This window comes from Lagopus muta, chromosome Z (genome assembly GCF_023343835.1).
Source record: "Lagopus muta isolate bLagMut1 chromosome Z, bLagMut1 primary, whole genome shotgun sequence".
Lineage (NCBI taxonomy): Eukaryota > Metazoa > Chordata > Aves > Galliformes > Phasianidae > Lagopus > Lagopus muta.
This window is the reverse complement of record NC_064472.1, coordinates 4,756,688-4,771,515: the sequence shown is the minus strand read 5'-3', so window position 1 is coordinate 4,771,515 and position 14,828 is coordinate 4,756,688. Positions and strand designations below refer to the sequence as shown.

The following is a 14,828-nucleotide window of genomic DNA, read 5'->3' as shown; positions in this document are numbered from 1 at the left end:
CATTCTATAATTCTGTGATATATCTCATTTAATTAAATGATAACTTCTACTACTTCTGCTCCCTCAATCATGTATTCGTAACAGGTAGGACATTTAGACCCTAATCACTTTTACAAATAGCTGGGAAAAATAAAAACCCAGCTTCAGTAGGGCTCTGGTATGATCCTGACTATCAGTTATTCTGATGGAACACCTGGATTATTACTTTTCAGGGGCCCGGCTTTCTTTAAAAAAAGAAAGAAAAAAAAAGGTGTTCAGAAGCAAGAAAAAATTTTGGAGTGAACGCTGCTCTGCCAGGTCTTATGTGGCATTCCCAGTTTGGGGTTGCATCATGTTTTCAATTCCTTAGAAAAGCACCTGTAAAGTTCACAGTACCATTTCTTTCAGAAGAAAGCAAAATCTGAGAGAATTACCATGGATATCAGGGAAGTTATGAAGATTATATCTAATTCCATGCGACAACTGAGAATACTTGCCATAATATCTACTGTATTAGGAACAGTGTACATAAAATATTAAAATGCAACTGGCATGCAATTAGTACGTCTTGAAATTGCTTTTAACTGCATGTTAGGAAATCTGAAAAACAGGAATGTAATTATTCATTAAATTGTTTGATGAAGATCAATTAGGATATTTGGAGTTAGAATTACTTCACAGCTACCTACTACAGCATTCATTTTTTCAGCTTTGAATAAGCTGTTATAGAAAAAATTGAAGTATGATATTTATACAAGTTTAAGACAACAGCAACAGGTTTTTTGATCTTAGGAAAGGCAGACAAGTTTTACCCTATACTATGTCCATACTACTTTCAAAAACGTCAGCATCACTTAAGAAAAAACTCCTGTTCTTAAACAGCTCTGAAGTCGAGCTTTCGTGAGTACAAAAATTCCAAAGTAGAACCCAAGAAGGTAAAATAAACCAAGAGAAATCTGTACAGAAATCCTGCGTTTGTAAACATTTCTTTGTTCAAAAGAATTCAGACTTCAGATATATATAAGCTGTGGTTACACAAACATCAATACCACATACCAGCTAAATGTTATCTCTTGCCTAATTTGATTAATCTACTTGTTTCCTTACTATTCATCTGTCACAGATTTTATTTTATTGGGGGGTTGGAAGTAAATGATCTTTTAGGTCCCTTGCAAAATAAACTCTTCTTTGGTTCCATACTACTAGTAATTTAAACATACACAAATGACATTATAAAATTATACTAGTAAAAGGAATTTACCTGTTTTTGTTAGTAAAAGATTATCCAGATGTCTGTCTCCAACTCCAAGGATGTAAGTAATTACACAGTAACCAGCTGTAACAAGTAAATTGTAAGCATCAATACAAGTACCTTTCCTGGAGAGCAACAAGTTCTGTGCAGTTAACAACAGCGTATAATGTAACCTTAATTTTTGCTCACAAGCAATATACCACAGAGGGTCAGAAGACTGGGACAAATAATCCAGATTATCGGCAATATGAAGAAAGCAAAGTAATAAACTAAAATTTGAATTTACTCAGAAACCTAAATTAAACTTTTGCTACACAGTTATATGCATAATGGTGTCAAAAAATCCAATGTCTTTCAATACTTGGATTAAAATATTTCAAAGCACTTTGGGCAAATTAAATGTACACACTTCAAACATTTAAAGATATTTATCAAACTGTAAACAAGCATTAGACATTGATATGAAACTGAATGCATGTGTCAGTAGTAGTTACAAGCTAAGAAGAAAGAAATTATATCTAATGCAAACACTTATTTCTTTCACCAACTAATCAGAACCATTTTAGGAAGTTCTAACGGACTGCATCAGGAAAAATAAAAAAGACACTGTAGAGCAACAATTGAATGACATTTTTTGTAGGAAAAAGCTGTTTAGTTTAATGGACAGAAAACATGATTTTGGATAGAAAACATGTTTTAACATGTCTCTTACGCATCTTTTATGCGTCCATTTACAGAGCAAAAACTACACTACCACATTTTCTTGTAATCCAAATGGAATAACAAATGAAACAGTGTCATCTAAGAAAAAAAAAAAAATCACTTCCTTTACTAGCAAATTAGAATTTTCTATCTCAAATACAGACAATTAATTATTGAACAAATGTTTTACACCTCCCTGAATTATGAAGAATCTAACTGATGAAATAGAGGAATTGTAGATAAGATTACTGCTAGAAAGAAAGGCATTTTTAACTTCTAATCTCTTTAAGAAAAAGGAAAGAGGGCAGAGGAGAGAAAAAGTATACTTCATGTCAAACTCAAAATTACCCTTTTATTAGTCAGCAGCACTCCCCCTTGAGGGCTTTGCAGACTCCTTGATTATAATGGGAAAAAAGCTGAAATGTTTTGCAATTCTCCTCCTTTTCACATACCCACCTCCCCCCAGAAAAGCACTAGGTAGTAAGAAAATTAGGATTTTCTTTCACTATCTCAAAAATCTATGTACTGATGCTAATTACCAGAAAAACTCATGGCCTCTAATTCTACCCTGAAAGCTGCAAGAAGCCTGAACATTGCTGTAGTCCTGACAAATTAATGACTAGCTTTTTGTTCATTAGAATCTTTCAATTAAAAATGAAAGTTAAGTTTAATAGCAAATCACTTAATGACTGGTCCGCTGAATAAACTTTAGAACTCATCGGCTATATAAGCAAGATCTGCCCTTGCTACAACAGAGGTTCTCACAGCATGCAGTTGTATAGTCCTCCAGCTGCTGACATCTAAATTGAAGTGCCTCAGTAACTCATCAACCCCAATTATTATATTTCAGAAACAAAATTATCAGTCACAGTATCATTACTGTCACTTACCACAGCTCTTAACATACGTGTCCATCACCTCTGCACTTATTCCATGAGGTCCAGTCTCACTAGGTGCGTGCTTTCTGAAGAAGTTCTGGGGAAGTCATCAATACATTTAGTTACCCTTTATCACCCGTAACATGATTTTTATAACTACTAATTCAAGCCATAAAACAAGACCACAAATAACCAGTAGCGTCATGTTAAGGTAACAGCCACCTCCCACTTCCCATTAAAACTAGTAAGATCTATTTAATTCTACATTGCTGTCTTTACATTTCATTTTAATCATCATATTTGCATACTCAACAGAAACAGATATGAATTTTAAATTGAAAAGCAGATCTTTAAAATAATCTCAGAAAATTAAGAACGCATTAAGAATAACCATGAATACAAAAGTATGTCTGTTTGTGACAGGTCAGGAAAAATCACACTGAACTAAGTTCTGTGAAAGAAGAATCTGAAACAGCTAGCTGACAATCAGCTGAACATGAGCCAGCAGTGAGCCCAGTGCTTCCTGGCCCACCCAGTGGCATCCTTGCTTGTAAAGAAAGTGCTGTCAGCAGGGAGCAGGGACATAATCAACCCGTGCTCAACTCTCCTGAGGCTGCACCTTGAAAACTCTTCAGTTTCGGGCCACTCACTAAAAGACATCGAGGCAATGGAGTGAGTCCTGGGAAGAACAACAAAGCTGGTGAAGGGTCTGGAACACAAATCTTAGGATGAACAGCTGAGATAACTGGGATTGTTTAGTCTGGAGAAGAAGAGGCTCAGTCCTTATCACTCTTTACAACTACCTGATAGGAAGTTGTAGCAGTGTGGGGGTCAACCACTGCTCTCAGGTAACTGGTGACAGAATGAGAGGGAACAGCCTTAAACTGTCACAGAAGGTTGAGATTATAGGAAAAAACTTCTCAGGAAGAGTGGTCAGGCACTGGCACAAGCTGCCTACGGAGGTCATGGAGTCATCATACCTGGAGATGTTCAAGAAACATGGAGATGTGGCACTTGGGACATGGTTAATGGGTATGGCAGCAATGAGTTCAGTTGGACCAGATGATCTTAGGTCTTTTACAGCTTGTGTTATGCTTGAAGCTGTGCTGATTTTTTCTTTTTGTCTAACACTATTCAACTACATGTCCCTGTTTAATCTAATGAATGATACAGATGTCAAAAATTAAATGGACAAAATACTTTGTTGCTCAATCTAAAAAACATTACTACATGCTTTAATAAGGTATCAAAATCACTGAGTAAACAACAGAAATATCTTAAAAACAGAAGAATACAGAAAAGCGTCTGGCATTACTTTCATCATTACAGGAAACCCACAATTTCAGTATCACAACTAAAGATTGAGTTTAATTATATATATGGTGTTACTCTTAGGTCATGAGACAGTCATGTGGCAATTAAAGTGTGGTTTTCTAAAGCAAAAAAAAAAAATCTAGTCCATTTGAAGTCTACATCTGTCTTCTAAACAGCAGACACAAAAATCAGTGGAGAGACTGTAAAGACTGATGCATAAGATCTAAGGCTGCAATTTACACTGTCTGATGAGTAGAAGACTTAAGTACTACATCACAGACCTGTATACTTTCCTCAGTAGCAAGAACTTCTGCAACTGGCACTGATTGAATAAACTGCATGAAGCCTGCAAAAGAAACAACAAAAAATTTGAGTGCACAAACATCTGAAGGTACAAATTTTTATTAAAAGGTTTCACTAACACATTCACTCAACTGGTTCTCAGCAAACTAGCAAAGCAAAAGAAAAAACACAACACTTTTTTCCCCAAATTTTCAGGCCTTGATAACAGTACCACTTATCCTAACTCCCAATCAGACAGAAAAAGCCAGTTTCAAACTTTCAACAGAAGAGAAAGTTATATCAGTGACATTCTAAACACTTATCCACAATGGATCTGAAAGCATAGCCAAGTTTGATTTTGTTCTAGTTTTTTTTTTTTCCCTCCAGTCAATGCAAAGGTCAGTAGGAGTATTCATGTGATTTGTCCAAGACCTCACAGCAAACCAGCATGAAAATAATGTCTGGAAATAGTCTAATGACTGTCACATATCACAACCTATGGAATACCGTGGTCAATTAAGTTGGTTACTTCAGTAATTTATATACTTTATCTTACACATTTGAGCTCTTTTTCCAGAATGCTGTATATTAAGTAAAGTATCTATGTCACAACAGTCAATGAAGGAGGGAAAGAAAAATACCCAATACTGCATTTTTGGAAAACAAAGTACTCATACCATGTTTTGTACTGGTAGCCAGCACTTTATACGGCGTCAGTTTCAAATCCAGATTTTCTTTTCTTAGCAGCTGGGATGGAGAAGAAGGAAGTATTAAAATGAGAGCAACAAAAATCAGCTATGTTTCTAAAAAATAATACTGGACATTGATCTATGAAGTTCTTCACTGTAATGAGTAATGAATAAAGGCTGATTTAAGAATTTTTTTTTTTTAAATATAAACAGAATCTGAAAAGATCTATAAAAAAAAAAGGTCAGAAAAACTCTAAAATGTATTAGCTACGTCAGTAGCCATATTAGACCCATTAACAGTTTTTACCAGTCTTGCTGTTGAGAAGAATCAAGAACTCAGAAATGCCACATAAGACAGTAATCCTTACTTTATCCATAAGTGAAATTATCTGAAGAATAAGTTGATCTTGACGTAAATCATCCCCATGCTTAAAAATTACAGGATATTTGCTTCCATCTTCTGTCTTGAAGAATAACTGAGCGGGCATTAAAGCACTCTGGAACAGAAAATCCTACTGAGCTGGCTCAAAGCAACATCCACATTAACATCTTGCTACAGTACATTTCTAAAATGTAAATCCATATTTACAACATTATAAGTAAGTGAAATAGGCAAGAATAAGGCATAAGGTATAAAACTGAGTGACATAGAAGTCTCCTTGTTTATTAGCAGCATGGCAGCAAGGACGAGAAGTTCCTTAATGTTCCTCATTATCTGTCAAAAAATAAGCAAATCCAAAAACTTCTTAAAGTAGTTACCGACTATTCAGGAATCAATTAGACTATGTCATTCTCAGATATCACAGCTGTGATCTAAGCATGTTATAAAAAATAAAAATAAATTAAATCCCTTCAGTTCTTCACTCTTTAAAGAGAAAAAAATTAGTGAAGTGTAAATGATACACTCCCTAAACGCTACTCCCCAACGCATGCCTGAAGACAAAAGGGCAGAAGGATTCAAATTGTTTGCAGGCATTTCATTCCAATCAACATGAAAGCACTGAGCAAAAGGTCACAACAAAACAAATTTTAACTGACCAGATCAAAAAGACACAATTATAGGATAAACATCAAAGAAATGCTAGAGGCAAGTCATCTTTAAAAATTAACTGCTTCCTTAATCTATTTAGTAAAAGCAAAAGTGCCATTTTACTTTGTCGTTAGTGAAAATCAATTTAATTGTTTGTTGTTTCTTCAGATAAAATAGATTGAAAGGGATCAATTATGGACATGAATAATTTCAACTAGTGCAAATGACCAAGTCGCTTCCCTCAACGCAAAAACAATAAAAACCAAGGACACTGTTTAATATTTTAGCAGCAATACTATATTTTTCACATGGATTACATTTTTTTTTTAAAGTTCCATAAATCTGCCATGTGATGTCCAAAAGCACCAAAAATTAGTCATTCATCTAGGAGTTCGATTTTTTTCTCTTAGAGCAAGATTAGCGATTAAATGGAAATCAGTAACCATTCAGAATCAGGCCAATCAAAGTTATCTCCAATTTAAAAACAAGTTACTTGAGCCTGTAGTGGGAGATGAGTACTCTTCAAAGTAAGGGATACACACACACACAAAAAAAAGGTGAGTGGGGTATCAAAGTTGTCAAACATTTTCCGTATTTGGAAAAATGTTTCCCTAAGTTGACAGAAATTAATACATTCCACAATCACCGAACTTTGCAGGTATAAATAAATTTACAGCCTGGTAACATGCTGCAAGAGCAGCTAGAATCTTTTTTCCCTTCTTTAAAATTAGCACTAAAGCTGCTGGTTAGAGGCCTGACCAGTAAAACATATTTAGGTTGACTACATAATTAAAGTTAAATTTATAGGGAGGTACTACATTATTGAACACAGGTCCAGGTTAGCATAACCATCCACATTCCAGGTAGCATAAGAAGCAAAACAAAACTAGTCCTTTTAACAGCATACTGACTGTTCAGTAACCACACTAAGGAATAGCCATATAACCACAATCAACAGAACTGGTATAATTTAATGAGTTATTTATCCTTAGGTTACATGATCTACCAAGCAGTCCATTGCTACAAATGAACAATCATCTTTCTTTCCAGCCCCTAACAAGAGGTTTATTTTAAAAAGGAATACATGCTCATATGTATCTTAGGCGACTTGATTTTTGATCATAAACGATATTCCTCCTGACCAGAGACTCATCAAGATTCAGATAAATTCTGAAGCATTGTCAACTTGGGAAGAACATCTCTGGCTGGTGAACCACTTGCATTATTGAAGTTTTGTACAAAAATTTTTACCCTTTTCTAAAGGAGAATACAGCTACTTCATAACATTATCAGTCTTTCAAAAGCTGTTTGAACTTGGTGCCTAAAAATACTTCCAGAAAAACAAACAAACAAACAAACCTGTTATTGAATACTTTAAGAACATGTTACAGTTAGATCTTGCCTTGACTAAATCAGATCATTTCAACATTCCAACTGATGTTTCCAAGCTTGGTGGCCATAGTTTGTATTGCATCTATTTAGAGGCCATTTACCTTGAAGAGTGTGGCTTTTTCTGGGATTATTCCTTTAATTTTCACCTGAGGTTCCAGAGGAAGAGGAATAAGTTCCATGTCTGCTAAATTCATCTTTTCATTATCTGCTAGCAATGCCTGAAGCCTCTCATTCTAAAAGAAAAAGAATCAAATGCTTGTTTTTTACTCAAAGCATACTTACTAGGTACACATGAACAATTAAAGTCTTCTTACAGTAGATAAATAATAATTACTAATAAATCACTATTTTTTTTTCAATTCTTTATGCTTCAAAAAAATCAAAGCCGTGTGATTTAGCTTGAAAAAAGAACATCTGAGAGAACACTACCAAAACACTGCACAAGCAGGCAATACATTCCTATGGATTGAAAAAACCTTCAATCTCTTTAGGTGATTATACCTTTCTTACCAGCACATAGCACTATCATAAAATTTCAGAGAAGTTATACAATGCTTAAGTGTTTCATTTTCCTCCACAAACATGTCCCAGAGACAGAAAAGATAGTGGAAAATCACACCGAAAACTCATCTTAAAGAATAATAGTATACATCAGAGGAAAAGAAAATAAATTTCTCCAGGAAATTCCTTGGAGATCCTGCTCCTTCTCCATACCTGTCAAGCTCACCCAGAATTTTAAATTAGAGTGGTGAAGTATCTTAGAAGGTACTTATGACAGAAATTCTTCTCAAGGCTAACAGTTCTGTTTCATGTAGTTATACACTCATCTTACAAAGGAATAGCTTTATGATTTTTGCTCTTGCAACAAAATAAGTCTTGTTAGCTGAATTTCTTGATTTCTTACACAGGCATAAATTTCATTGCACAAACAAACAAATGAACAAAAAAACTGAAGGTCTGGTAGACACTTTGCAGTAAAGAAGGCTAATGGTATTGGATACATTAGGCATATCAACCCAGAACTCAAGGGAGATGATCGATCCTCTTCAATCAGTATTGATGAGGTTGCACCTGGAGTGCTGTGTCCAGTTCTGGGACCCAGACTACAAGATAAACTTGGGCATACTGTAGAGAGTCACAGTGCCTGGCTTCAGAGAAAGGCCAGGGTGGATTTTATTCACATACAGAAACACATCAAGAGAGGGAGCAACCAAGAGAGCTAGACTCTTTTCAGTGATACCCAATGCCACATAAGAAGGAGGAGGGACAAAAATACGAGCACGGGGAGAGTACAACTGAAAGTCAGGAAACACCTGCTCACTGTGAGGATGAGTGAACAATGGATAATATTGTTTAGAATCCTTGGAGAGTCTCTGCTCTTGGAAATATCAAAAAGCTGTATAGGACTAGCCCTACTAACAAGGGATATGTTTGAGAAATGGGTAAGACAAGTTGACCTACTGAGGTGCCACCAAACTTCAGTCATTGCATGATTCTTGCATTGCATGACAATTCACAACATCATAAAAATCATCACAACAACCTCTGTCTGCTATGTTCTCATGTCTTCTGTGACTTGTTCTTTCTTGCATCACCAGCTCTTCATGTTATTCCAACATGTTACTTCTGTCACAGTAACCTGAAACTTTTCTGAGGGGGCTCTTTTTTCCACCTTTGAAGTTTCAGAGCACTTTATAACCTTGACCCATCTAATACTCTCCTATGTTTGTTTAAAATTAGCTGAAATTATGTAACAGTTGTGTAACATCTGTCCTGTAACATCTCAGTGCTAAGAATTTTTCATTAAAAGCTGACATTCATGCTGTTAATTTCTACCCAGAGATAAGTTTTCCAATCTCTTATTTACCTTTTTCTTACGATTTCCACTTTCACGCTGCACTGCTTTCATTACATGAACCAGCCGATCCACAAATGTCTGCTGAGCTGCCAGTAATGAACGCATAACCCTGACAGACTTATCACCCTAAGTGAATTAAAAAAAAACAAAATTAGCTTTTTGTTCCCTAATTATCTCATCTAGAAATTATTCTTGTGATCTTAGACTTTTGGACTTTAAGAAGTGAATGAAAATCAATTTCTTTTTAATTCAGAAGATATTTTCTGTAAAATGCAATCAAAATTACTGCATCTGACAATTAATTATTTAACTTACCAGCATATTTTGATTTGCATCAATAATTTTAGTTGTGAACAATCATGCATGACAAACTTATTCACACAACAAGTTAGTAAGAGCAAGCACATAGAACATTCTCCAGAGCCTAAGAGTTAGATTCAAAAAGCATTTGTAAAATGGAAATAAAAAACATAAGACACATTAAAATTGGGAAAGACCATGTATCTACTAAAAAAAAATTATACACTACAATTCATAAAAACATTTTATTTTGTTTTTGCTTTTTCCCCTATATAACTCTCTGCTGAAGGCAAATAGAACTACTCTTCTTCTGAGTTTTTAGGACAGGCTTCTTGACTCAATTTCAACTGCAAAAGAAATAACTGACTGCTTATACAAGGCAAAGCATTTTAGAATCAGCATGTTACTAATGGAAGCAAGAAATAAGACAAGAGGACAATTTTCAATAATTCTCCTTTACTTTTTTTGGTAGCCTCTTTATAGTTTACCACAAACACTGAAAATTCAAGTAAAGTGGAAGCTTTCTAGATAACTGACACAACAAAGTGTCATTTTCCTAGACATGTATTTTTTTATTTTTATTTTTATTATTATTATTTTTACAAAATGACTAACAAAAAACACTGTGTTAAGGCATTACCTTTAGCAAAGCTTGACTAAATCTTCTCATCACATTTAGGTACATTTCGTGAGTCTTTGGGTCCCTCTGCTGAGTGTCTTGGTCTTCACATTCCACAATTACATACCTGCAGTATAAAAAAACTGAAGTTAGTGCATCCCTGTACTGTATGTCTGGACCTGAAAACAAGTTCATTCCTGAATGAGATAACAGATGAGCTCTCCGATTCATAATTACAAACTTCCACTTGAATTACGACGGCCTATCAACATTTCTGAGGTGCCTCACTACTGCAAACATCTCGTCTCTTAAACAGGACAAGACAGAAATGATAAAATATTCCAAGCAAGCACTGTAAGTGCTGCCAACCTCTACAGTCCAGGCATAATGCAAGCTTTGGATTCAAGTATACATTAAAAAATCCCATCTGTTTCCTATCAGCAAAAGTAAAAGAAAGCATACTGATCCTGAAGTAGCAAACTCTACATTTCAAATCAAGTTCTTCTAAAATTATGATATTGGAACAAAATTAAATAGGATAATTTCAGATGGTTGTCCTGTAACTGTCAGTATTTTACTCTGATATAATAATTAGCAATGTGGTACATTTTGTGTTTCCTTCTATTCATAGCACTGACAAGCAACCACTGCTGTGCACAAAAGATCCTTTCTGTTTAAGAAAATATTTCCTAAGTCTTATCCAGAAAAAAAAGAAACCCACTATATATATTTAAAAAAGAAAGAAAAAAAAAAAGAGATGAAACAGCCTCTTTTCAAATATAGTAGTGTTTGAAGTGACTACATACTCATCGTGTTTCTTCCCCTCTACAAGTGACTTTTCATATGGGTAGGGGGCTTTCTGTGAATAAGCAATGCTATTTTCAGTGCCCTTTACAACTTCAGGTAATGTTCAAGAACGCTAAGCACACTATATGGGTTGTTTTTGTTGTTGTTGCTGCACACTTCAGTTTTACACTGATTTCAGATCAGCTTTAATATGGTAGAACATAAATGACAAAACACCCTGTACTCTATTTACTCTATTTTTTATACTCTTAACTAAAAAGGAGAAGAAAGGAAATTGCCTGTGAACAGCTCAAGTCAAAAACAGCTCCCTTGCTGTACACAAACTTCCTTCCTCCTAAGAAGGTGCAGTCAGAAAGGTATATAATCAGTTCAAAAGCAGTTACAGGTATCCATGATTCTCATCTGTACAGAAAGTCAAATTGATAGAAGAATTTCATTGTAGTGTCAGTTTATTTTTCTTAAATTTCTATCTGCATAAACTAATTTTGAATTTTCTTGTTCACGCTGACATAAGAACTCCACATTTAAAAACTGCATATGTTGAATTTGACTACTTTTATTTACAAATAAATATAAAAATTAAGGAATATGCAAAGCATTCAATGCATATTCTCCAAATGGAAGTTACTTCCAAAGCTTTTTTTCTTATACTGGCTTACACTGTTACATTCCTACAGTGACAAAATTAGATTGCAATGGTATGATCATAAACACAAAGATCTTCAGTCTGTGCAATGAAACTTAAAAGGAAAATTGGATGTAATAAACTGAAATATGTAATTAGCATCTTCATTTGCTAAAACAAACAAAAAACTAGACAACTTCTCAAAACTATTATAAAAAACTTGAGTAGGTATCTCATATGCCCACACAGGGAAAAGTAAAGCAGTGAATTTTGTAGGCACAGTTAAAGTACAGTGATAGGAGAGCTTTAAAGCAAGTGAATGAGCAAGGAGGTTTAATTTTCGACAGCTAATAACCTTTTCCATTATTTTAGGTGCACACTGTGTCTGGATAGCTGAAACAAGCAGCTGATCAGCAACCAACTGGAGTTTTGGCTACATCAGCTCAAACAGTGACTTCAACATTTATATTCTGTCACTGAAAAATTGAGATGTCTGGAAGGAAAACAATGAACAAATTGACTTTGTGGTGTTCTCTCTACTTTTTTGTGCATTTTTTTTTTCCTGTTTTTGTTCTTGCTATCCAGTGACAAAAACTTCTGAGCTTTGGCCACTTAAACATTCTAGAGGCTGAGATGTTGCTGAAATGTCAATGCACAGCTTATGTCAGCATGATAGGAACTAGCTAATCTACCAACATTTGTTTTAATGAAGAATGTTTACTTAGGTCAAACATTTGGCTTCTACCCACATTAATGCATTATACCTATAATTTAGCCATTTCAATTTAATTGCATCTTTTTTATGGTGACAAGCATCAACTTCGGCCAGCACAATAAAAGTACGTACGCTAAGGAACTACTTAAGCCAGGCATTTACATGTGATGAAAAAATAAAACAAAGAAATTTACTAAATCATTCTTGGGGAGGTTATGATACTTAAAAACACCATGTTTTTACTATACAAAATACTCAATTTATAATTAGCACTTGCTAATGTGATAAGTATTTATTAAATACATCTAAGAGAATAGAAATCATAACCATTACATTTGGCTAAAATCAGAAGTACAATGTTCTCCACTGTAAAATGCGTGCCTTGTGTACATCTGTGCACACAGAAACATATACACACTTGTGAATTATCCTGTCTTAATATTAAAATAGAGTTGTAGCCTACATCTGCAAATGATTATTCCATTAGGTACATCAGAAACCCAGACGACTAGTTTAAGAATTTAGTTTAGCTCTTGAATTGCTTAAGTGAGACAAGATCTTACCTCTTCATTATCTAGATGAACAATTCATAACTAAATTTATCCCATAAGAAAGTATACATCTACAATGACTTTTTGTTTGTGATCACAACATAGGCACAAATCAAATCTAAAACAATTGTTAGCACAAAAGAATTAGTGCTTTATGAACCTTTGTGAAGTTCACTCTTGTTTGAGAAACTTTACTCATTGCAGAAGATGAGCTTTCTTACCTACCACCATATACAAATTGTATGACAATGTAAAAATATCTGGTTTCAGTATTTTTTTCTTAAATGCTGTACCTACTGTTTGTGTACATGCCCCTTACTCACTGAATACTGTGTTCAGATGTATGTTGTTTTAAATGCACCACTTCATCCTGACAGCAACAGAGACTCTCAAGTTCAAAACAAGTTATCTTTTCCTTCGCATCCCTCCGGGATTTCAATTACACTTTGAAACACAGTTTACTACATACCAGTATAAGTAGTTTGCCAACGTAGAATTTTTGCATGCTCGTGATATCAAGAATGTACAAAGATCTTGCTGTGAGGGATTTAATAAAAACAGAATTACATAACAAAAGAATTCTGAATGCATCAGTAAAATTTAGTTAAGGAAAAATAACAAATAATGCACAGACTTAAGAGATCCCTTCCTTTCTAAAGGTCGAACCCAACTCATCCTACAATGAAGTTATTTTTAATTTTTACTTTGAAGAATCTGAGCAGTAAGCTGTAAGTAAAAAAAGCCTACTGAAGTAGCATATTTACCAACTAAAGATCTTCAGTATTAACTTTTTATGTAAAATGCTTTACACTTGCCTCCTATGCAATTTTCCAAGCATGAGATTCAAGCCTAAAGTGGTAGATTTGCTACCCAGTTTGCATCAAGAACTAACGCTCATCAATATGTTCTCAATCTTCATTCTAGTGAATGAATCTGTAGAGTTCACTGAGCATTTAGCTACTTATCCAAGGTATAATAGCCCAAGAAGAAATCTGCATATCCTTGTTCATATGCTTCATTTGAGGATTATTTTCTATTCAGTTCTGAGACCCAAAAAGACAAATTTGTGAAAAGGATTTGTGAAATCTGGACTTTTTGTTCAGATATCAACCAACTATACATCAGGAAAAAATTAAATTTCCCCAAATTGTTTTCACTATCTTTCCCTCCCTGTAGTCCCATTTTTGTTGACCCATTCCTACTTTAAACAGAAGAGCAAAATCCTTGATGGATATAAATCAGCATAGTGTCCTTAGGCTCATAAGGAAGAAAAAATGCCAACTTGGCTAAAGGAGGAACACACTGCAGATATTAAAAGCATTTGGATAACTGTTTTCCATTATAAACGGAGCTTTAGTACAGCTCAAATACAATCACATGATTGTCAGTGTCTAATCAGCATGTATAGTCATTGCAGTTGTCTTATACTTCAAAGAGTCATTTGCTATCCTGACCAATTCAATGCTCAGCTCCCTCCAGACTTGGACTAATGTAACCAGAAACTCACATAAGCTGCTGCTTTGTTTGTTTGTTTTTGTATTTAATTCACGTTTATATTATTAGAACATTTAAGTATTCTGCAAAGTACAATAGAAAAATCCAAACACACACACACACACACACAAAGTAGAAAGTCTACTAGAAAGCTTCAAACATCACAATTGCAACATAAAACACTTGACTTACATCAAGGTTCTCATTGTCTGCAGGTTCCTTCATTTTTGAAGTTAGAGGTGGTGAGGAGACAGATGGAATAGGAGTCATGATCTGGGAACTACACAAAGGAGAGCGTATAATTGCCATGATTTAAAGTTCTTTCTTGGGGAACAGGAAAT

At 34.6% G+C, this 14,828-nt stretch overlaps 1 protein-coding gene across 2 annotated transcripts in view; it reads right to left on the bottom strand.

Annotated features, from left to right (window-relative positions):
- PIK3C3 (phosphatidylinositol 3-kinase catalytic subunit type 3) overlaps positions 1-14,828 on the bottom strand; it is a 63,153-nt gene that overhangs the window by 27,405 nt on the left and 20,920 nt on the right. For both annotated transcript variants that reach the window (XM_048932019.1, XM_048932020.1), the window contains 10 exons: positions 14,680-14,767; positions 13,463-13,530; positions 10,317-10,422; positions 9,386-9,502; positions 7,620-7,751; positions 5,465-5,593; positions 5,085-5,154; positions 4,407-4,471; positions 2,824-2,908; positions 1,241-1,315 (listed from right to left, as the gene is read on the bottom strand). In XM_048932019.1, coding sequence (XP_048787976.1) covers positions 1,241-1,315; positions 2,824-2,908; positions 4,407-4,471; positions 5,085-5,154; positions 5,465-5,593; positions 7,620-7,751; positions 9,386-9,502; positions 10,317-10,422; positions 13,463-13,530; positions 14,680-14,767 — 935 coding nt within the window. The remainder of the gene's footprint in view (positions 1-1,240; positions 1,316-2,823; positions 2,909-4,406; positions 4,472-5,084; positions 5,155-5,464; positions 5,594-7,619; positions 7,752-9,385; positions 9,503-10,316; positions 10,423-13,462; positions 13,531-14,679; positions 14,768-14,828) is intronic.